General features: G+C 39.8%; 3 protein-coding genes across 4 annotated transcripts in view; 1 reads left to right on the forward strand and 2 right to left on the reverse strand.

Moving 5' to 3' along the window:
- Positions 1 to 18,287, reverse strand: part of LOC108626361 (uncharacterized) — a 40,675-nt gene extending 22,388 nt beyond the window's left edge. Inside the window, exon 1 of one of the 2 annotated variants that reach the window (XM_018026986.2) lies at positions 17,930 to 18,287. The gene's annotated coding sequence lies outside the window, so the exon portion shown is untranslated. Of the gene's footprint in view, positions 1 to 5,833; positions 5,969 to 17,929 lie in introns of those variants that run through there. The other variant, XM_026814748.1, reaches the window with a different exon arrangement.
- LOC108626324 (fap1 adhesin-like) lies at positions 8,080 to 9,696 on the forward strand. Its single transcript, XM_018026922.2, has 4 exons — positions 8,080 to 8,113; positions 8,228 to 8,344; positions 9,057 to 9,260; positions 9,373 to 9,696. Exons 1-4 carry the CDS (start codon positions 8,080 to 8,082, stop codon positions 9,549 to 9,551), a joined length of 534 nt encoding a protein of 177 aa, XP_017882411.1. The 3' UTR covers positions 9,552 to 9,696.
- Positions 18,288 to 21,216: 2,929 nt separating the features above from the next.
- Positions 21,217 to 22,996, reverse strand: LOC108626331 (UPF0454 protein C12orf49 homolog). The gene is made up of 5 exons (XM_018026930.2): positions 22,829 to 22,996; positions 22,364 to 22,557; positions 21,999 to 22,238; positions 21,714 to 21,923; positions 21,217 to 21,640 (listed from the first exon to the last, which is right to left on the reverse strand). The coding sequence occupies exons 2-5, from the start codon at positions 22,469 to 22,471 to the stop codon at positions 21,239 to 21,241; spliced, it is 960 nt and encodes a 319-aa protein (XP_017882419.1). The 5' UTR covers positions 22,472 to 22,557; positions 22,829 to 22,996; the 3' UTR covers positions 21,217 to 21,238.
- Between the last annotated feature and the right edge of the window lie 1,105 nt (positions 22,997 to 24,101).

The raw sequence follows: 24,101 nt of genomic DNA on the forward strand, positions 1-24,101 counted from the left end.
TTTAATATAAAAAAAAAAGAGTATAAAGCGTGGATTGAGGATGAAGCTGTTTTAATAACTATGAATAATTGAACGCAAACAGAAACGACGGGAAGGATTTTAATTTCCGCACATCCCGTGTTATAAATTTCTTGAAACTTGATTTTCTTTTCAATAGTGCTTTTTATTATAAATCTTCTTATTCCTATAGAATATATAGTTCGTCGTTAGGAAAAGTTCGGCCCTTAACTATTTACAACTCTCGAGGAAGAAACTTTTAACACAATAGCACTGCGTCTGATTCCTCGCGATAGAATTCAGAACATTAACGCGCTCGATCACGAAGAAGTTAAAGGGCGTGACCTTCGGTAGATAAATTAAAAAGAATTTACGCCTCGCGTGCCCCTCAGTCCTCAATCACGCAACAAATACGCAATAGGTATTTTTCCGTTTAGAGTTTGCCCTTCATCCTATTTACTTCTTTCGTTCGCTTCTAGTCAAACAATAGAATTATAAGAAATGGGGAATCGATGTTTGAAACAATGAAGCTTAAGAAATTGCTGGAGGATTCATTATAAGAAGAAGCTAACGGGTTTAATTAGCATATTTTATCAATTATGTGCAGCTACATCTTCTCATCGATCATTGTCGAATTTATACGTCCTGATAATCTTTTACGTGATGCTGGTTCTTTACAAATGACCGAAAGTAATCAAATTAGAATGGCAAATTGCCAATAGAAAACGTCAGACTTATCATCTTGTAAAACAAAACAAAATATACAGTTGTCTGATTTCATTTTTATTTCCATTTATATTCCATTACTTACTTTATTTCTACATCTATTTATTCATTATCAAATTGCAAAAATGTATATTAATTAATTTCTTCTACAAATGATCGAATCATAATATTTCAAAGCTAACAGATACGGAAATGAAAGATTTTCTCATTTACGTAACGAATAATTCCATTAAAAGAATCCACCGATTTAAACACGTGCACGTGGATTTCTGAAATTTCACGTTGGAAATTGCACACTCGTGTCTGGTAGGTTACAAGTGGCACTTGAACGATTTGTACAAACGATGTGTACTCGAAAATAACCTGACTGTTAAACTATAATAATTTCGGGAAGATTAAATTTAAATTCTGTCTCCGGGAGAGGAATGTTGAGATTTTTCATTTCGCCAAGCCGGTTCAAGTTACCGCGCAATATCCGGCTATTAAAATAACTTCCACCCTATCGCGGCCGGAGAGAACAAAAAGAAGAGGATTTTGTGTCGTCGCAGGATTGAGAAAGAAATGTTTTTCCACAAAAATATGCGGAAAACTAAATTAAATTCTGACCATTCAAAACAATCGATTCAATCCGTCCTTATGGTATAGACTGATATTAAACATTTCAATACCAGGCATGAAAAATTCATTTATTTGTTATTGAAATCTACACAATAGGAAAAAAAGCAAATATCTTTTTCAATTCCTATTGTCATCACAATACTCGTCGACGGATTTTTCTGTTTGTTTTCCACTTTATTCCTATCTGATTTTCCAGCAGGCATTGTATCTAGAATGAAATATCTCAATCTCATTGTGCCCTTTCACAGAGACATTTGACGTTTTCGCTTCTCAGCGTTCAACGAATTTTCATTGGGACGAAAAGAGAATAGTGAAAAATTGATATGCGCGTGGTGTGTCCGCGTTGCTCCGCGAATCTCGGATTTTCGCCTCTCTTAATTCGACGCAGCAGTCTGGTCGAGGTGGAAGCGATAAACGTTAAAAATGAAAGTAAAATCGTAAAGCGAGTGCCTATCGTAGTGCAATTGTAGAGTAAGCGTAATCGGATTCAATCCCATTGCAATACTAATTGAATTTCGAAGCCCGATGCGACGCGGTCGATCCATCCGCGCAAAACGATCGATCAATACTCTAGTTTAATGGAGATGCAAATAAAAACAGTGGATTCGTTCGTGATGTTTTTCCAAACTTAAAGACACGAATCATTCGACAAATTCCAATGCACGGAGAACTAAATAAAAAATCTATGTAAATAATTAGATTGAAACGTTCTCTCATCACTTTTCATCGAGTATCCTACGCGTAATAACGTTCAAATAAAATATCGATAAATTTTCGGTTTCTCGTTTTAACTAAAAATTCCGTCCACAAACGATTCCGATAAACTTTCAACAGATATTCGATCAACCTAAGTGAACCATCGGCGATCTGCCAACTTTAACCAACCTTCGGACGTCCGATAGAACAGGCGAACTTTAAATTACGAATTACAATAAAGTTCGCCTGGTGTAATCGTTTTCGCCTGGCGTCCAATCCCTTTTCGCACCTCATTAGATACCTGAGCGCTCGTCACATTAATTCGAGCTCAGGACAATTTTTATTTCCAGATTGTAACGGAACGAGGTAAAAGGATAACGTTACACGTCGCTCCGATCTTTTAAATTAATTCTCGGCTGCCCGGCAATGAATTAGCGAGGTACATCGATCGTTCTCAAGTTTCGATACGTGCCATCTAACTGTTATATATTGCGCGTCACCCATGCTGTGCCAGAGCGTCGTTAATTGATTTTAATTAATGTCGTTCCTCGGTCAGGTGCGCGCGTTCTTGGTCATGGCGCTTAATTACAAGATTTCCACAGCTCGCCAGGTAAATAATACAATACGATTGGTGAGGAAAAGCTTGATATATAAAATAAATTACCAATTAACTCAGTCAAAAATATATCTCATTATTTCATTGATTAATCAGGATCATTTTTCAGTTGAGCAATAAAGAATGAGCTCTGCAAGAAATATGCGAGATTCTTGAATTGACTTTTCCGTTCAACAGATTCTGAAGGCAGGTTTATAATCCTTGTTAAGGATTTCGTTCCGTCCGTAAGTAGAGAAACGAGCTTAAGCTGAAGGATTAAAGGAAGTGCGTTTCGATCGTCCCCGCGGGCAATGGGAACTCCGCCCGAGGAAATTAACAGCGGTAACTCCGGTTAACTTCACTGCCGGAGATCTTTCTATATAAATATTTTCAATCTGACGGTGAAAACGAGCGTGAATTAAAAGTAAAATCAATATGAAGGAAGCATTGCCTTACTACTTTTAATATCTAAATCTTTTAATTGGACCAGATCACAATCGAGCAACGCTCTTACATTCAGAAGTCTAAAAATATAAAAATATCATAGAAAGATTCCTCGATTAATTACTACGAAATCGAGTTGGTAATGAAGTTAGAGATAAAACTTGTAATTGAAGGAAAACTGGTCTTTGACGACAAAAATCCTTTTCAATCCACTTCATAGCGACGTTGGCAACCGCCGGTGTAGAATTTAATTGAAGTTACCAGATACCATCGCCGAGCCCTCCGGCTCCCGTTAAAACGACTCCTCGTAGCTTAGCTGCGATTTTACACTGCTGTTCGCGATCTTCTTCAAATATTCAGGATAAGAGATCCAAGGAGAGTGACATAGCAGCAAAAGGAAATATTTATAATGAAAGAAAAATTCGCAGTCGCCTAAAATATGAGAGTCGACAGCCTTGAGGTGTCAGCTACAAAAGGGTGGGGCTTGAAGTATTCACTGAGGGTAGGTAGAGAAAAATGATCTTTTTCGGCTTATCGAACGAACAAGGGGACAAGGCGATGGACGAATTCCTGATTTACATCCTACGAAGGACGCGCGCGTCTAAAGGCGTTCGCCTCACGTGTTTTTAATGTCTTGAAAATACATTTCAATTTAATACGAGAAGATTGTGTCTTATGGAAAGAAAACTGAAAATATTTTTCTTCGAGGCTCCTTCGTTTAAGTACCCTATAATTTTTTCTATCCTCAGTTCAGTAAGTTCGACAAGAGCAACTCAATAATGTACACGATAAGAAATAATCGGAAAAATGTCGAAACTAAAGACTAGAACGACGTTGAATACCCGTGGAACGTCGTAAGGCGATTTTGTTCTCTGACGTTGAAACACGGAACGGAAACCTGCTCCTGGGAGCGCGAAGACTCACGTTGTATAGTACACTAGCTGCGGTTAATGAAACAGGTAATAGGCAAGTTTATTATTGATACAACGCGAAGAAGCTTGCAGGACAGAACGGTTCGAGTTTCTGGCCAGAGATTCAACACGAAATTGTTGAATAACGTATTGAGTAATTTAACGTCGACGTTGACGTCGACGGAGATTGATACGACGAAGAAATGATACTTTTATTCGCCTCGAAGTAACACTTATCGCAAAAAGTAAGAAAGAAATCGATTCGTTAAGCTTCCTATAAGTTTTCGAACGATGCTCGGTACGCTTGAGCAATAATGAGTTCTCGGAAGGAACTGGCATGCTCCAATTATTAACAAATATATCTGCAGTTAACAAGAGTCGAGTATTTAATGAAATTAAGATTAACACGTACAAATCATTTCCCATTGATTTTGTAATATTCGATCTTTCAATTTGTTAATTGCTAACGCCACTTCAAACGGGGAGAGCGGCCGAGCGAAAAACATGCCAAGTAGAGCGTAAATGGAAATGATTTTGACACTTAGACAATTATTATAGGGGAGGGTGAGGTTGGCTAGAACCGAGGCTACTTCCCTGACTGCAAATCACGCCACGAATAACCCACTTTTACGATCACACTGCGTCGCGCCGCGCCGTATGGATTCGATTCCTCGCCGTTTGGCCCATTTGTCTTATCCATTGCCTCGTAAACGTCTTTTATTTTTTTCCATTAAGCTTGCCCGTTCCGCCCGTTTGGAAGGCCCAAGTAAATCAAATAAACCGAACAATGCGTTTCATCGTGAGTACTGTCATCTGCTAGAAAAAAAATCTATGCAGATTCAAAAAGCTTAGTTTAAACTAGAAAGGAAAACAGATTACGGTTACAAAAATTGTGGAACATGCTATAAATATGTAAATTCAATAGCTGAAAAATACATATTCATACACTTCGTCCGGTGACTATGAAACCCAATAAAAATTGATGATATGTACGTATAGTCGGCCGTAAATCTTCGTAAATTGTGATAACAAAGTGATGTATGCAAAATATTCTGCACTTATAGCGTTCGGCACACATATATCAATGCATTGTATAGAAATAATAAAATATAGACTGCTTTGTCAAAGGAAACTACTAAAAGTAACAAGGATTCTTTTTTTTTAATTATTTTTTCCAATTGCCAATAAAAATGCATGAGGGTACTTGGAACGGATTTCAGAAAAAATACAGACATTTATGATTGTTTGTTACGCATCATTCGTGGAACCATTTCCATTGAGTGGAATAGCGTAAATACGATTACTCTAGGTATGTATGTATACATATTATATAACTAGAACGCTTCTCGCTCCATTAAGAATGAAAATATAGTACGTATCGCGCGAGAAGGAGAAACAGGAGACCGATACCGAACTCTACTAACGATAATAGTCTTGCGGTTTTAAAATCCCGTCTTGCGCGGACACCTTATTTTTCGTTTGTACGAAACTGTTGATAGCAGTTTTAAACAGTAGTTACTTTGCGTCTTACGACAGAGGAAAATGTTTTCGCTAGAAGGAACAAAAAGATTTTGTAACACAAAATTTTATTTATTGATTAATTATTGATGATAGCGAAAAACTTTTTATACGAAAGTTGTAAGTACTTTACACGTCCTCTACAAGGAAGGTGCTATGTATTTTTCTTCTAATTCCAGTATTTAACGAGTTAAGTATCGTTAATGGGCACTTTATAAACACGAAACTAGTTTCTGAACATCGGAAACTGAACCGTATTGTGAGAAGACACCGGGTGAGCCAAGATCATCAGGATGGTTAGAGTGTTAAGGAGTACGATCGCACTTACCGCGAACTGCGAAACAGTTTCGCAAATGTCGAATCCTCGGACGCGCCGAGTTCGGGGCGAATTCCTGAAGACGTTGCACCGGCGAAACTCAGTGGTACACCAGACACCGGAATGCTTCTAATAGACTAGGACAAATTGATTTCTAACGTTGTAAAACATTTCCTCGGCGAACAGTTAAAGGAAATACTCGATGCTTTCATACATTAATTATCTCAGTCATTATTATAGCTCAAATAATGAAAATAATTCTTCATTTAAATGTGAAGTAGGAGAATCATTAGGAAACTATTACAGTTTTTAAAATAGGGAAACGGTTGTTCATTTCGTATGACAATGAAAAGTGCAATGGATCATCAAAACAAGTCTTTTAACGCTGAACGACGGCACGTCTCGGCGAATAAAATTGGCGATCAAATCATTCTAAGTAAATGAAAAGGATGCCGCTCGACTGGGGTGGCTAGAAAAAAATGGGCTCAAGGTTAGAACAGTTCAACCGAAGACACGACGTTTACGAGCCAACTTGCGGCAGGCCATGTTCGTGTATCGATCGCGGTGTACCGATCGACATGCGATAGCGAGGCGAATCGAGCGGTGGTGAGGTTCTCCTGTCACGGTGAAAGTAACCTCAGCTTTTCACGACAAATCACGTTCCTTCTGCCCTCCTGCTACCCTTTGGTACGCTCTCACACATTTTATAGTCTGTCCTACAAGATACGCTACACGTCAAGTTATCAATTTACAGAAAACCTTGCCTGAAAGGTTTTTAATAGTGGACGCAATCTTTCCAATTCATCAATTAATTTATAATATATCGTATCTGATATTTTCCGTGAAAATGTACATATTTTCTAATTTGCTTAATAAAGAAATGACTCTGACGAAAATAATCGAAATAAGTCTGTATCTCATTAAATATCGGCTCAGATATCGTAGGACAGACGGTACAGACTTTCTTCTTTGTCCATTATCGTAATATCAATTGAAATATGATGGATCAGACTTCCTCGACGAGACGATCGTGTCCATCGTAAGCGATTTTCCCCGTAATTCCAGATCTCCTCCCTTCCGCGCTTCACCGATTACGACTCCTTTCAACTTCGCCTTTTGAAAACTTGAGAACAAGAAGACTTCCCATTCAGGATGCGCTGGTCATCCTCCTGTCCAATTATTATAAGTTCAATCGGAAGAAATTTAACAAACAGATTCTTACGACGAATTACGACAGGTTCGTTTCAGCTTATATTATATTCAGATAAGAAAACTCATATTCAAACTCACTCAGTGTATTGAATTGTATCTCACTTTATCCGACAAACTTCTTGTCTGGGTATTATGAAAATTCACTCGGTACTAGACTCCGTATACTCGGGATAATAGTTTACGAAAATGCCTTTCGGGACATTCAAGACACTATAACACAGTAACAGATGTGCTGCACGTGCGGTAGAGGATTAGCCGAAGGATCCTACTTAACTAGCTAGGGTTCTTGTTATATTGCACAACTCAACCCGGCTATCTACCTCGAACGCGCTTGTGGAAACACGTGTTGATTGCCAGCCAGCCGGGTCGTTTAGGGTACAAGCAGATTTGACGAATTGTATACGTAAAACCAAAAAGATTATTTTACGAGGTTTTTAAGAACAGGTATCCAGTGGGTTTGGAAAACACCTTCACTCCTGTTTGTTAGGGTGAAATTAACTGCGGCAAGTCTACTTAGTTTGAAGTGGTTGCTAAAAAGTTGGGGTTCAAGCCCATATAAAACACGTGCAAAATTTGGAATACCGTCACCAATCAATTATATTACTATCTGTCGTAAAAAAAGACTGTCGTAAAGAAACAGCTGTCGTAAAAAATATGCAGCGGACGAAGCTAATAAAATACTCGAACCTGCGGGTTTTGCGTGGTTGTTAAGGAAATCCTTATACAAACATTCTCATTAATGATAATGAAGGCGGGGAATTCCGGTCATAAACCACTGGACACTAATTGCCGCAGGTAAACTATTCGCATCCTCTGACCCCCAAAACTACCGTAGAGTTTATGGGACAGAGAAATTTCAGTTTAGATATACTAAAGTGAAATACTCGTTATTAAATTCATCTCAGGTAATAATCAAATTCAACCAGACCGATGAAATTCTTTTTAAATGTTATCCTGTGTATCGGAGAAAGATTCTCAATCGTTAAAACGATAAAACCGATGAAATTAATTATTGGTGGCGAAGCCACAAAATTGTATTTCGAATTATGCTGGAGGGTCAAGGGTGGGCGGAACGAGAATGTAATTGCTGAAATAGGATGAACATACAGGGGGATGTAACGATTTTCGATATCTCATAGCGATTAAGTGACTCGTAATCGGACGTAGCCTGTGTAACTTATTACTGTGCCGCAGCAGCGGCGGGAAGCGAGGGCGAGGCCGTGGCCGATGAGAATGCGACCACCAGCCAGAGCAATAGTGATAACGAGCGGCTGGAAACGGACGTAAGCAGCCAAGCTGAAAAGCCGCTAGGTACATAAATCAATCAGTGCATTCACAAAGGTTAAATTCTTTTACACTTGTTGTCTGAGCATAGGGGAATACCTTTGCACCGATATAAAAAAAAAATATTACTGGTGACGTGTATGAACGAAGGTAAACGGGAAATACATATTGAAACTCACTTTTTGTCCCAATGACCACTTGTTGCTTTTCTGCGAGCAAGCTTTTTTCGCACAAAAAGTAGAACCTATAATTTATTGTATGATTCACAATCCTCAAACTAGACCAATTATTCATAATAACTATTATCTTTAACGAGTTTTGTGTTTGATACATGAGAAGAAGGAAACAGGAAGCTGCTCCTATTTTTCCGCGTCACTGACGCTTAACGCAATAGAAATCACGAGCTCGCAAATTGATAAGATTTCCGTAACCACGTTTCAGAAGGGGACACGGGAGGCGTCGCGAACAAAAAGATCGAGGAAGAAACAGAAGAGCATGATAGCATTTCTCGAAGGAAAGCAGTCCCGTTTGGCCAACTTCCAACCTCAGGTCATTGCTATAATTCCGATCGAGCTCGGGAATGTTTTCCTATAAAATATCGGTCGTAAGATACAGAACGAAAACAACTTTCCTCGATATTATATTGTTTAGAGAAGGCACAGGAATGCTCCTTAAAATAACATGATCACTTTCCATAAAGTATTCCTTACTTAATCCGCAATTGTGTCCCATGTATCAGAAGAAAGAGAAGACTTACGAGAAGAAGAGGAGAAATCAGAATCAGTATCAGAAGAGAAATCAGAATCAGTATCAGAAAGAAAAACCGATAGAGAGGAAGATGACAAAAATTCATCGAACGAACAAGGAGGAAGCAAGTCGGCGACAGAAGCTGTCCCACAGAAGAAATCGAGGAAAATTTCGTTCCAGGAACCAGTATCAATAAGTACGTCAGGTTCAACGAATATAAAACATTTTGTGTCCGTAATAAAAGTTCTATTTTACGAGCAAAAACAGGAAATACGAGGAGTATCCACAGTTGTTTTATCTTATCATAGGTAAAAGCGAAGAGGATGGACTGAAGAGCGACGACGGACAGAACGACGATGATAGGAATCTAATAAATTTGAAGAATATTGTATACAGCACCTGCGTTTACTTAATTGCTTACGGAGCTTGTATTCTTATCGTTTCCGTAACTATAATGGTTGGATATTTTCTGAACGTCAGCCAGTGAATAATTCAGAAACTAAGTACTCCAGTATCACTTTGATATCATGAAGATTACATTAGAATCTTGGTGTAAAGGAAATGATTCTATTTTACAGGTCCCTTTTTGGTACCAGTAGCCGCAATTAGTTAAAATAATAATTTTGTCGATAGTAGCGTGTAAAATATGTTATCACTATATGTATGTGTAAATATATATTTTAATACGAACAATTCTTATTCTTTTGTGTTTAAGTCAGTTAATGTCAGACTAAAGCCACGGTCGACTACTGAATATCGAGCTAAGATACGCGTCGGATAGACATTCTCGTTCGTCTTGATTTTCAATCTTCAAACAACCATAAGCACCCCACGCGACAACTGTTATTGATTCGAATCCCGAATCGCAAATGGACAACAACTGGACATATCGATTTTATCGCGTGTTCCAGTTTCCAATCTGTTCGGTTCGGTCGCTCCTTTAGGCGCGCGCCAGGTAGTTCCGCCTTTGGCTTTGAGCGTGTCTACTCTAAGGAAAATATCCAATTAGCCAGGCGGATTACGATTAGGATTGTCTCGTGTAAAGATGGACGGTACCGATTCCACGTGCTCGAAGCAAGCGAACGGGGTTCTCCTCGCGGATTCTCCAAACCGACCTTGGCACGCTTGCCACGGTCTATGTGGCAGCCCTTGTCGACGAACGGGCGACGCTGTTATTGACAGCGCGGCGAAACTTCGTTTCGCGAATAAGGATGTATCGAGAATCTTCGAGCTACTTTGCTTTATCACGAAGTCGTTTACGAGAGGATAACAAGGGATGAGCGCGCTAGATTGGAATATAAGTAGTTTGTTTGAAAGTGCAAGTTGTTTCGCGATACATGGGGATTCTATGCTTCGAGGAGATTTTACGTTGGGAAGTCGACTTTTTTTTGCTAATTATGAACCGAGCCAGGATGTCGGGTGTCGAGATTTTATTATCTACAAGAATATTCTTATTTAATTATAAAGCAAAGAGTTCGCCTTCGAAGTAATTTAGAAGATGAAATGAGAGATGCTCAAGTACGATATCTCTTATTTGAGACGTCATCGATCGAGCGGAGTAGCCGGCGAATGAATTATATTCCTTTATTTACTTGATACGATTATTGGTTCTTAAATTTTCCGCCGTCTTTGAAGGAGCTGAATACCGCCGGCAAGAAACGATGCGACGTAAGAGAAAATAGAGTGGCTACGGTCGTCTGTGAAAGATACAATAAGTAGGTAGGATACTTCGTGATCATATGAACTCGCGATTCTCGTATTTGGACTTATATAAAATTGAATGGAACGAAGGCGGATAGAAATTGAGAGAAAATTGCAATCTCGATTTGAAAATGATACAATAAACGTCACTGTAAGTTCCGAACTCTGTGTAAACAATTAAACGTTTTCACTTAGAAAATATCGCCACACAGAAATCGTATTACTCATTTCAAAGTTTCATTATTAGCAGCATTCAAATATTATAAAGTTTGCTGTCACTTTAATGAACAAAATTATTGTCTAGAATTTATCAGAAATTTCCGGGAATGAATTATTTCACAAAGTTTCCTGTTCAAACTTAATTAAATCGTCCGGTGGAGCCACAGCCTAAAAATTCACGAACTAAATTCAGCGGAACGATGTATACAAGACGCGGAAAAGTTTCTTTTGAAACTGAATATTGTAACAGCTAATCTTCGGATGAAACGAAATTAGAAAAGGTCTGCACCGCGTGTCGACCGCTAAAATAATAACTTCATAATTCATCTACGTTCTCATCTAACGTTGTTGCCTTTGATTTTATGATTAAATTCCTGACGAGGGAATCGATTAGACGAAATCGTATAAGACGCCGGAGGCAGAACTGACCTCGCTTATACCAAGCAGTGATCTGTATAAATTCCACGTGGAATATATTATCCTCTAAGAAAGGAACGATTTTCAGTGCAACGGTCAATTATAAAGCATAAAAATGCGAGCATATAAACTGTGAGCCTGAATAGGATCGTGTCGACATTTTCTTTGTATGCAGGCGATTCACCCGAGTGTCAGGACATATAAATCTCAAGCGAAGTACTCGATCCGGTGTCTACGGCGTGGAGGGGTAGCATCGACGCGCGTCGCGACGCAACGTGACGTGTCCGCGAATCCAATTCCAAATATTTGCCGAGGCGAACACTCGCATTAGCGATCGTAGAAACAGTCAAACAGGATCGAAGGATCAGTGATCATTAAACGCGGACCTCGTTCCGTGTGCGAACCTTTCAAAGTGGTGGCCGAGTCCTTGACACGTTTCCCGGCCGTACGATCTTCTAATTGTATACTTTGAGGGAACCTCGATATTTAATGTCCATCTTCATGCGAGCAAATAAGTCCCTGAGTCTCGTTTAGCGAAACAATAACTGGCTACGGCACGGGATCTCTTGTTGTGGCGGAAACATGTCCTCGATTTTTATGGACGCATCGTTGCACCCCGTCGCGTGGAAACAAACGAAACAGAAGTCTCCTCGAATTTGCTTCAAGTTAAACTGACCAGAATCACGAAACCGAATACTGGAAGCCGCAGGGGATACCATGTGGTTACCAGCTGATGGAGAAATTCGAAATTTCTAAGACAACGCAAAGTGATGAAACGTAGGAGAAATGTGTACACAATTTTCCGATTTTCTTAAGGAGTCGGGGAAGATGGAATGTAATCGTTCATGTAATAAAGATAATAAGTATCAATTTACTAGCTCGGTCTATTACTTTCGCCAACTGTACCCGCACTTTCGCTCACCGGGAAAATTGAGTGCACATCCTGTTACAGGTACTTGTTGCCTCTTAGGGATAACCGTTAACCCCAGTGTCAATGCTGATTGATAGATCGATGAGGGCGGTGGAGACGAAAGGAGGGTTAAAAGAAAGAGGATTGATTTATGGTCACGACTTTATCGTAGTTCAGGTTTGAGCTAGTGCGAACCACACGCGTGCAAGCAAACAGGGTTACACAATGCCAGTAGGTAGGCGATCGAGGATGGATATTGATTTGCACGGGAGAGGTCGAGTGATATTTGAATGAGCTATTAATGAATCATTGGTGTGAATTGGTAAACTGCAATCAACGTGTAACAGCTTTCGGAATTTCCTCGTCGAAGTGCGAGGATAGGTTTTAGTGGATTCTGAAAGACTCCTGTGTCAAATATTCTATACTCTGATTATAATTGGATTGCAGTATTAAAAACTCGAAGGATAATTGTCAGGAAATCATCGTAGAATTTATCACACTAATGTACAAAACAATTCAATACCAGAGAAATAAATTGAACGTTTCCAATAATCTAATTGCGTATCTTAATCAACCCAAATACGGAATTCAACCATTATTCATCATTGTCGAATCACGAGGTGTTCACTAAGACAGAGAAAAATAGAGGAAACGTGTATCGCTGGCCAGGGGTAGCAAGAACGTGGTGAATCTCTTCGAAGCGAATCTGGCGCGACTACCGGTCTCAGCAGACAACGTCCCTTATCGGGTATAAGGTGCCCGAGTGTCTGGCCAAGTAGTTTGTTCTGTATCCGAGCCAACTCCGTGCCCAGCCACTCTTTTCCTCTCTCCAGTTCGATCAACACGCGTTATTTCATCGAAAAACTGGCTTTAGGCTCTACGTGTAGGTACGTTGCACGTGTGGGAAATCACGAATTCAATGGACGATTGAACTCGTTTGAACGATTAAGCAGAACTGATGAAATACATGAATTCTGATGAATGGAAACAAAATTCTTAACGTCGACAAAATCAAGGTGAAATTCTATTGCAGTTCGTCGATTATTAAAATTCGCATACATTTGCAATAGGAAATTTAATTCTCTTTAAAAAAATGAGTAGATATTGAGTTACGCTTCGCGAATATGCATCGCTGTAGCTCATTTACGATCACGTCCCACTCCTCGAGACAGGGTAAACAGATTGGCACAGCTGGTTTGTTAGCCCGTTCGGCGGAGACAAGCAGCGTTGAGGTTTAATGAGTCGAAAGGCTTGCTTCAACGGGCTCTTGGTTTGCCTCGCTTTGTTTAACCGGCTTCCTCGACTCGAGAGGGTGATTCTTACCAGTTACGCGACGCGAATAACTCATCCCCAAAATCTCCAGCGTGAAAAAGTAGAACAGATATAGATAGCAGTTGAAGATGAAGAAAATGTTAATTTGTTTTTACTTGTTGGACGAACAGTGTTAATGGCTCAAGATTACGCAACGAATAATCGATAGCCGGTGTCGTGAATTTATACGTATAAAAGTTTGAAAGTGGGCAAAAAGAAGTTTCACGCTCGTTGTATGAAATTTGAAGAGTTTTCAGAGCTCTCCTCTTTTTTTAATGGAGTATGAAATTGGCTATTGAGAAAAGTCGGATGGAGGGAAAATGAAGGTATTGAGAGCAGTTAAATCCAACAAGCCGGGAGGATGAACATAAAGCTCCTTCCCCGGGTGGCAAGCTTTAAAGGGCGAGAATTATGATAATGATTTGACACAAGGGATTATTGTTCATCGTGCATTGTCGGAGTCCGTTTGATAAACGCGACAAAGAGGTACGACAATTTCGTAGAAAGGGAATTATGCGGGTACACGGTACAAGTGTATAATTTAATAACGATCTTTATCAGCCTCTGAAACGAAAATCGAATTACGTGCGAGACGAGGGCAACTGGAATTCTGTTAACGAGAAAGTCGACTATTATCGAGTAAACTATTCATGGCTCTCTCGTATAAATTCTTTTTAAATAAGACTGGATCTCTAAATATATAAAGACATCTTACATTATTAAAAAATCTTGGATCTTTTACGAATCTCATACCGTTTCCTCTGATTTAAACTGCAGTTCGATTATTCTTACTTTAAACTACAGATCATAACACGAACAAACCAAACGAGTGTGAATTATTCATCGTTCGTGGTTCGATATTCGTTTTCCAGGCGATAGGAAGAAGGTACTAATAATAATGCAGCGTGTCTTACTGCGAAGGAAGAAATCAGCGATATCAATGACACGAGCAACGATACTTGCTCTACTCGTTACTGTAATTTTTATCGTGATATCGCGCCCCATCCTTTGGCCATGATTTCCCTGTCTAATGCATTTTCCTCGCAACGAGTTGCGAACAGAGGCAAACACGAATTTCCGTCGCGTCTTTCGGTGATAGAACGAACTTTTATACTCTTTGCCGCGCTGCAGGTTGCTATCAGAAATGCAAACACGACCCAGTGTTTTTATGTTTATTCTTATTTTCCGTTTTACTGTTTTTCGTTGAATATCAACGCGCGTCGACGAATAAATATAAACGCCCGAGGCGGAAACGTATAGAGTGTTTCAAAAATGAGACACGAGGGGTTCGTTTCATTTTTCAGTTTTTATTTCCAAAATAAACTCTTTGTTCGAAGGTCCGTCCGCGATTGTAAGTGCGAGCAGTTAATTCGTTCCAACTCTCGCGTTTCAATGCAAGCTTGATACCGGCGAGAGATTGAATCTGGTGCCCCTGCGAATGTTCAATTTCGACGAATGCAATATTGATTATTTCTATCAGTTTCCGCTTCTCGTTCGACGCCGCACGCTCTCTTTCCCGTCGCCTCGCTGTAGTAACAACGGGAATCCGACGTTTAATGATCTCCAGCGTTCAATACGTAGCAACCATACCGTAAACTGCACACCATTCTTAATGCTATCGGGTGGAAACTTCGCAATGGTAACTCATTTCGAGAGAATCACCGGTTTCGTGGAAAGGAACTATAATCATTATTGCTTCGCGTGGAATTTTCATGTTCGGTTATCAAACAATCGGGTGAACGAAATACCCGAACTTTAAATAGAAACATAATTAGGAGTTGTTACTCCCGTAAGAATAGTTGTAATCAACCTATGAACGAGTACCACATAGGAATTGCAGTCATCGCTGGACGGTAATTCACTTTTAGATTCAATAAACTAAACTGGCGATGCATTGAAATTCTGATGTGTAACTGCACCCAATCTTCCCAAACGAACCAAACTACAATCACATTCTACGGATTTCTGTCTAACATCCCATTCCCCATTCCCTCCCAGCTTCTTCCTATTCGCCTCCTGTTACACATACACAGACCAATATATTATATCCCGATCGTTTAATACAGTGCCACCGCGTGTATACGCGAATATCGGTGGATAAAAAAAGAAGCTCACGTCAATTGGACGCGAGTAGGCGAGACTAGAGTCCGGGTGATCAGTTGCATAATATCTTCTTGATAGACAGGAGAAATAGACAATGGCCCAGCATTGATTCATGCACTTAACTGTATCAGACCTGAAGCTTTCGTAACGACCAACAACGGGATCGATGTCACAGCTAATTCTGTACAAATATTCTCGCGGCTATTTGAAATTCCGCGCGGGACATAATTCGCATCGAACGCAGGGACACGTCGATTAATTGGATTCGTGCGAGTCACAGAGGATGTACATTTACAAAGATGGATCGCGAGAAAGACTCGGTGGACCGTGAGGAATTGAAATGCGGAACAGGCGATTCGTGGGCACGGGTTCATCGATGGCGCCGCGGTCCCCGGTGGCACGTAGATAGGTAAATGAGATGCGAAGAAGCTGGAAACGAGAAAGAGGAGGCGAGAGCGTCTTTACATCGACGCTCGCTCGCTAAAGGTTGTAGACCTTGCCTGTGTGTATTATTAACGCCGGTGTACATACATCGATTTTGTCTGCCTGCCTTCGTAAACTCATTTCCATCGCCGCGAGCGACTTTCCTTCTTTCCTACTCGTCATAGCGAGTGGTGAACGTGGAATCGGTGTCGGACTGGCCAACGAACTGATGACTTTCACACGTACACACGGAGGTGGCGAGTTTATTTGCACGCGGGAGCCTTTGTGGAGGATTAGCCGCATTGTTCCGCGAGTAAGAGTGACGGCGGACGTAGGTAACGACGTGAAAAACCGCGGCGAGAAGTACGCTTCGAAATGTTTACGTTTATCCTAGCAATAATTGGGCCAGGGATGTTTGACCGTGTGAAAGGTATATGTAGAAAACTCGTGTAAAAACATACAATATATCCATAAAACGCGTGAGGAATAAACCGATTTCTAAATCTATTTACTTAGAGACTAAAAATAAAAATTTGTTAAATATATACTTCGATTGGCTGAGGTAAGAGAGAAAACAAAAATGTTATTGTTATTAGATTTCATAGGATTGGTTTTGCATGAAGTGCAGTAAATCTAAATAATCGAAGAACTGCTCGTTTGTTGAATTTACAGGAGCATAAATAATGCAAGCGATTTGCAGATATAGAAATAAGCATGAGTACGGAATATTAGTATTACTGTCACGGTAATAAAAAAAGTAAATGTAAGAAATATCTGTAATCAAGATATGTCTAACAAATTGTCTAGTAAAACAGTGTTATCTTGATTATTTGTAAGATCGATAATAGATACCATTAGCAGATGCAGAAGATAATAAGGGAGATACTTAACAGTAACAACTATAAAAACGTGGGATAGAAACAACAATTAACTATAAACACAATACAAACAAGATTACTACAGATCGAACATGAAAAATGGCATAGAAAGGCAAAGCTGGGAAATGAAACTAATTGTTCCTTTCCTGTTTCATTTTTTCCCGGAAAGGAACGTAACGATGTTGCAACAGGATTATAAACTCTGCTGATGAAATAGGAATTAGGTAGATTTAGCTAGAAGCTGGTAATGAAAGTAATACTGGGAACACGGCAAGTGGCAATAACAATTCGAATCGATTTCCTTTGGTGGAGACAGTCGTCAGCAACAATTTTCAAGAGCTTTTAATAAATTCACTAATTGCTTTGCACAAAAAAATATAATTTATTCCTTCTAAAGGCTGCATTATCAGTATCAGTCAATCGCATTTAATTGATGAAAAGGGAACCACGTGAAAGGAACGGCATTATCATTTTATTACACTGTGGAAATACGATTCGCGTTCATCGGTGTGCGTCGATCCGTTTCGTCACAGCGTAGCGCGTCCGAAAATAAAAAAAAGTAAATCCCGAAGAAGATCACGCGGTTGAACTAAAAACTATTTCCGCGAAGCTATCGTTTTCACGATAAACGAAGATTATAGCGATACTAAAAATGCATAGTCCGGAACATCCGAACTGTTATTCGATGTTCCCACGGCAAATCAGAAGGACGGATAAGTCCATAGGGAACGTCCGTTCTATCTAAAAATGGAATATGTAACGTAAAGAAGATACTACAAAGGAGCAAACATACACGTTGCAAATTGAATAACGTATTATCAAAAGGACAGAATCATGCATACGGAAAATGGAACACAGATAGAAAATATAAATTCCCGTAAGGGAAAAAGAATGCGAACTCACCTAAAAGCGGTCCCATAACAACGTAGAGTTACAATCGTAATCAGCTACTACGAGCTACCGTAATTGTTTCGAACATACTGCCAACAGGTGCACCAAAAGCCGCGGCTAATCTCCACGCTCACCATGATAATAATTCATTCTCGCGAAAAAGCGTGTGTCAACGCGTCACGTCCGAAGTTACTCGCGCGATTGTTGAATAATTCCACCCTCGAGGCGGTAGAAGTTCTGCGGAAAACAGGTAAAAGCGGCGCGACGCTCCTTCTTTTGCGGTTGCTCAAAATCGCACGCGGGGAGCGCGAGCGACGACGAACGAGGGTCGTCGCCGTTTGGCCGGGAACAGGCGACCACCCCGCCGTATATCTTCCCTTTGATGCCACGTGCTGAATTCAACGGGTGCCAGGGAAACACAGACGAAGAGGATGGCGACGAGGGCAGAGAGCGACAGAGAGGAAGCGACAGAGTAAGCACGACGACGTCGGCGCGAGGCATCGCGTCGCGACGCTTGCAACCGACGCGCGCACAAACGTCCGCCGTGCGTGGAAAACCGTACCCCCGATCGTTCGATCGGAGACCGTGGAGATCCAAGATTTATTAACGATGTAAGGGTTTCTTAATACATTTGTAGTTACTAACTGAGAAAAGTTTTATAGTTATTGATTTGAAAATTGAGAGTACTTTATGTAATGGCATTGAAGTTCTGAAGAAATGAATGTGGAAATAAAGTCATAGTCTTCGTGAGATTGATATTAACAAAATAAATGTAGAAATACAAGAGAAAAATGGTACAGAATTTTTATGGGAACTTTATCTTATTGGCGAACGTATCTTATTAAAGGGATTAAGAAACTGAAACGTCTCTCTCTCGTTCAGTGAACGTGAGATATCTGAATTCGTTTGAATTAATTTTTTACTTGCTAACAAATGCCCTCCGGCAAGAGAGTGACCTATATACATTATTCTGCGATTCGATTCCCAGAGCTTACTGAAAATTTATGAAATTGTTTTTTATCGTTTATCTAACCCAACAGAAAAGCTTCCCTTTACATTATGCATGATTGCTCGAAAACATGTTTGCAGTAAGGTTCGCGGTGAACTTTGTCACGCATTTCAAATAAACCTTCCCTTGTTTGTTGCACCCTAAATAAGCAAGTAATCCTTGTACTCTAAACGTACAGTGTTTAATATGATCTAAGAACACTGTTAACTGTAGACTGATATTCATCACTGTAATGAGACGCCAAACAACAATGCGCCGAATAGTTTCGTTTCGAATTTTCTCTTCGAGAACCTCTAAAAATTACATACTTTCTATATAGTTTCATGCATACACGTTTCTCAGCAGGGAACAATCACACCGCGTCGTCTCGGACACGATAAAACAGACAACGTTTAAACAGTCTCAAAACTAGACTGCGTTTGACGAAACCTATACGGTAAGATCGAACAAGGATTTATTAATTCATTCAATAAATTAAATTGCCAATCTGATAGGAGAGAAAAGTGCGAGCGTTACCGGATTCGAGCAATAATTTCGATGTACAATTTTGATCGATATTTAGCCATAACAATAGAAGTTTAAAATGTTCTGACTCCATTACTGGTTGTAACTCGATCATGGCGTAAACTTCGTCTGCGTCCCATTAACTAATTGTTTTTGCAACGTTATGGCTTCCCATCGGGGAAGTTATGGAAATGAGCGTGCATCGAATATCCGCGCAATTCGATTTCCTATGTCTTCGGCACGCTACTCCGTCCCACTGCTCCGCGCCACTGCCGCAAAAGAAACGAAAGAGGTCCTGAATTTCCGACTCTGCGGATCACGAATGTCGACAGCATATTCGTGAATCGTGATCTGTGAGTTGAACGGATTACCTACATCCTGAATGCGCTTTCTGTGGAAATTCATGGTCCAACGAGACACGACGAACAAATTGAAATCCGGTCGTTCGACTGTGAACAGGAAACGAAGGATAGTGACTAATCGAGGAAGGATGACGAAAACGAAAATATCTGAATTAGCGGATTAAAATTACTTTAAATTCAGATATCCGATTAAAGTATTTCTTCTTTCGTTCTCAATTTTCAAATACAGGATAGAGTGAAATCTATAAAATGCCAATAAAGGTAAAGGTAATATCAATATCGCATGCGTTACCGCTTCTATGCAGGCATACGTGAAGCACGTATTCGGTCGTTCACCGATCTGTTATTGATTTTCTAGAGTACATTTATTCTATTCTTGCTTATCGAAACTACTGTCAAACCGGAGCGTTTCTGAACCATTAAGAAATCCACCGCAGCTGTAAAATGCCACGGAATGCTCCTTTGTCAGTTCTCTCTTTAAGATTGCCACGACATAAAAATCCCATAAATAAGTAGGAGAAAACAAAAGCTGACCTTAAATGACCGACCGTTTTACGATTTTATTTTCTCGCCTGGCACAGAAAAGATACGCAAATGTAATCAAAAGTGTGCCAATTTTAATAATACAATCAAGTTGAATAAATAAATAATCAGTAAAAAAGAATGAATCTGCGGAACAAAACGAAGTGGCAATAAATTTCTTGGGCTGAAAATAACTGAAATTCAAACACGCTTCGATGCGAGTATAACACGTATTGGAAATTGCAAAAAGAAGTTCCACGTCGCGAAGTTCCGATACCATCCGCAATTCGTATACATAGACAAATGTTACATATTGTTCAATTAATAATTCAAGAGATGGCATGTGCATGGAATATAAATAATTAATCAAACCACTAGGCTGACTGAAATAAATTATGCTACCCAACGAAACAGTTGTTCCATTATTAATAATTTTAAGCATAAGCAGTCCTTAACGAGAACATCGGGTCATTTCTCATTCCCCGCTGCGATTTTCATACATTGTCAGGCACCAATGAAATTTATACTTCTCTCATAATCAATCTGGTACTAACATAGAGTGCTGTAAGTAGTACCTACCTGCATGTATCTCCTGGCTCGCACGTACTCAATCATTTATACAAACACGACTATCCCTCGGGAGCTAGATTCCATCAATAAAATGCAATATATAGATTATTTGAAGTCGCGAAATGAATTAAAAGAAGCCGATTCCAATTTGACATATTTAAAACTGGAATTCAAATAAAATGAATCACCGTTCTATTTTTCGAAACGAGTACCGAAGATGAAAAATAAATCGTAAACCAGATTAAGAATAAAATCGCTTCGCAAAATTCACTTTCTCGTATGCGAAGCCGAATTTTCATATGAAAATATCGTGTAGAAAATTTATTTTATATTTCATGGTGGTTGAACGTGAGACTAATGATTGAGCAACAACAGGGGGTAATAGTCGCGCGGTATTAGGAGCGAGTCGTTGTTTGCGTGTACGATTAGGCAAGAGGGAGAGAGGTAGGTAAGTAACGGCATGACAGAAAAAGATGCAACGACAACAGAGTTGTCGTCATTATTATTAATCGAATCAAGATCTCGCCGGTGTCTTTGATGCGTGTACGGTGATTGAAGCGTATAACAATGCTTCGAATGCGGATCTTTGTAGGTGTTCTCGTGGCGGACGCTCGCGCTCGACGTGCGGCATGCAGCCAGACAAACTTGAAAGCGATCTAAATTCCGTAGTCGTTTCTTCACCACGTCTTGGTCCCTGTGCGCTTTGTGATTGTCTCTAAGCAAACCTAACAGCACATCCTTTCTCCCCTTTATTTGCTGTTAACGAGAATTTCCCATTAGTACCTTTGTTATTCCGTGGGATTTTAAAAGGAGAAAAACGAAAATCCACCTTGCCAGGATGCAGGCAGCAAGAAACGCAATACTCATAGATAGCACAGCACCCCTGGGCATTACAGGTTTTACAGCTATACCTCTCTCTCTTGGCTATGGTCGACGTTTCCTCATTTTTTACGTTTTGTTCTATATTACAGCAGCCATTTGGCAAAATTTCCTGTCTAGAGCATACAATGCCACGTTCATCTACTATCAGAACTTTGCCCTATCGGAATAGTAAGAAGCTGTTAAGACTCTTTCCGCTCTATCTTATTATCTATTCTTCATTAGATTTATGTACCTGAACAGAATTACGACAAGGATGAATTACAGTATCGGTATCATTTAAATTTGCTTCCATGTTCAATGCATTCTGATTTGCCCCTTGATCGACAACTGCCATCTGCCATAGCGGTGGTTTACCAGATGCCTTCAGTTGCTCTGATAATGCATCATCATCAGAAATCAACTCATCGTTATTATCATTGATCATCATGGGGTCCATGTCATCAAGATCATTATCCAAAGCTAACGTCTTCCTCTAGGAAGTAAAGAAACGTGAGGTCCTAAATCTCGAGTTAGACGTCACGGTACACTGCCAAACGTCTTTCGTGGACATCGGAATTATTGTCACATTCAGCAATGTTGATGCTATTCATTATTTACCTCGTTGCGAAGGAGCGAGAAAGCGCAGTAGGTAAGCGAAAAAGCGAAGATTAATCCAAGTACAAGGCGCCGCCGAATGAGTCTGAACAGGCCGCCACAATTCGGCATCGTTTCCCCTTATCGCGGTCCACTTTCGTGCTTTTATTCAACATTAAATTCCTAGTTTCTTATGCCAACGCATGATCATAACATGGCTGAGGAGACACAATATTTATTTCGTTAAATCAACCGACTTGACTACTCAATTTGATTAAATTTTGCAAGTGATGCTCTGTGTACAGTTCAAGTATATTCGATGATCAAACGTGTATTTGTATAAAATGATCGCAAAAAACGTATTTAAATGTAATATAAGAATCATTCTCGATAGATTGATACGAATAGAAAATGAAATTATAAGAGAGAGAGAGAGGTTATTTTGCCAAACCTAAAACACATTGCAAACGTTTTGTGTGAAGCGCTTACCGATTTTCGCGCGCGGATATGCTAATCGATACAACATGGACTGTTTCTTTATCAATCGACCGCACGTCCACCAAGTGTTTATTCAAAATTTGTCAAATACTTATCACTGAACGTGCAAACAATGATACATGAGCATTTACTTGCTCGACATAGTTGAAGAAGCTCGCTTGATATCGAGTTAGATGTCACTACGTACCTGTCCTATCGATACCTCCTCGTTTCGAATTTATCCTATTCAAATTTTATTGTTAGCCTGAGTTTCTGAGCACGAGGGCATCGGGGGAAATGTACTGATTTCTATAGAACACTGGATAAATCAATTGAGTGTCTCCCAATGCTTGCTTCAGAGACGATATCACTACGTACCATACTCGAGACAAGGAATTCAGTCATAAATCCTGCTACTCCAGTACGGAGAGTAAAATGAAGTAAAACTTTGACGACCCATAACTGCAATGAATGCCAATAGACAGATGAAACTCTCAAAGCTCAAAGCGCAAGAGTCCCCTCTTTAAAGTACTGTTTGATTCATCTCGATCCGATTGCCAGTTCCGGAGATACCGTCGTGCGCAGATCAACATAATTTTTCCGGTGCTACTGTTTTCCTTCTCATACATTGACCAAAATGGTCTAGACCTAGACAAACAGCTGAGACGCATAAGTAATTAGGTCATCGTGTCAGTAATGCCAAGTGCTCCGTTTAAAACTCTGGAATCTTATATCTCCGGAACGGATTGAGATATCGTGACGAATCAAAAGCAATTTTTTTCGTCTTGAATTCCTCAGAGTGGTTGTACAAAACGGAAATATGTTTTTGCTGTGTAACATATGCAACTCTAACGCTTCAATTCCATTCACGTATGGTACTTCTTACGAGCGTGAGTCACGAGTTAGAACAGGTGTAGACGCTCGTAGAAAATGCCCAATTATAGTACTTTCCCATCTTGGAAGAATCTGTATTGGATATAAAAGGGGGATGTTGGATATACATATAACGGAAAGAATTTTAATCATCATGAATTTGATAGCGAAACAATCAACAATCTTCGAAACAAATGAAATATTCAGTAATTTCAGGATGTCTCAACGTGGGCACACACATTACATTATATTTTGGAAATGAAAAACGTAGTGCACGATGCGATTTGGAAAAGTACAGTGGGCAATATCTTTAATTGTTTTTTGTACAGTTTTTGGTCTTATTGTGTTCTCTCTTACTGAACTTGGCAAACGAGACTATCGGAAACTATCAAAGGCAGAGGTACGTTTAAAC

Source organism: Ceratina calcarata, unplaced genomic scaffold, assembly GCF_001652005.2.
Source record: "Ceratina calcarata isolate Rehan_Ccalc_2016 unplaced genomic scaffold, ASM165200v1 scaffold397.2, whole genome shotgun sequence".
Lineage (NCBI taxonomy): Eukaryota > Metazoa > Arthropoda > Insecta > Hymenoptera > Apidae > Ceratina > Ceratina calcarata.

Coding starts and splice junctions, on each gene's coding strand:
- LOC108626324 (XM_018026922.2), top strand. CDS start 8,080: ATGCTGGAGGGTCAAGGGTGGGCGGAACGAGAAT. Junction 8,114..8,227: donor AGGGTGGGCGGAACGAGAAT/GTAATTGCTGAA, acceptor ACTGTGCCGCAG/CAGCGGCGGGAAGCGAGGGC. Junction 9,261..9,372: donor CCAGGAACCAGTATCAATAA/GTACGTCAGGTT, acceptor ATCTTATCATAG/GTAAAAGCGAAGAGGATGGA.
- LOC108626331 (XM_018026930.2), bottom strand. CDS start 22,471: ATGCCGAATTGTGGCGGCCTGTTCAGACTCATTCGGCGGCGCCTTGTA. Junction 22,239..22,363: donor TCTCGCTCCTTCGCAACGAG/GTAAATAATGAA, acceptor TTTACTTCCTAG/AGGAAGACGTTAGCTTTGGA. Junction 21,641..21,713: donor GCTGCCTGCATCCTGGCAAG/GTGGATTTTCGT, acceptor TCTCGTTAACAG/CAAATAAAGGGGAGAAAGGA.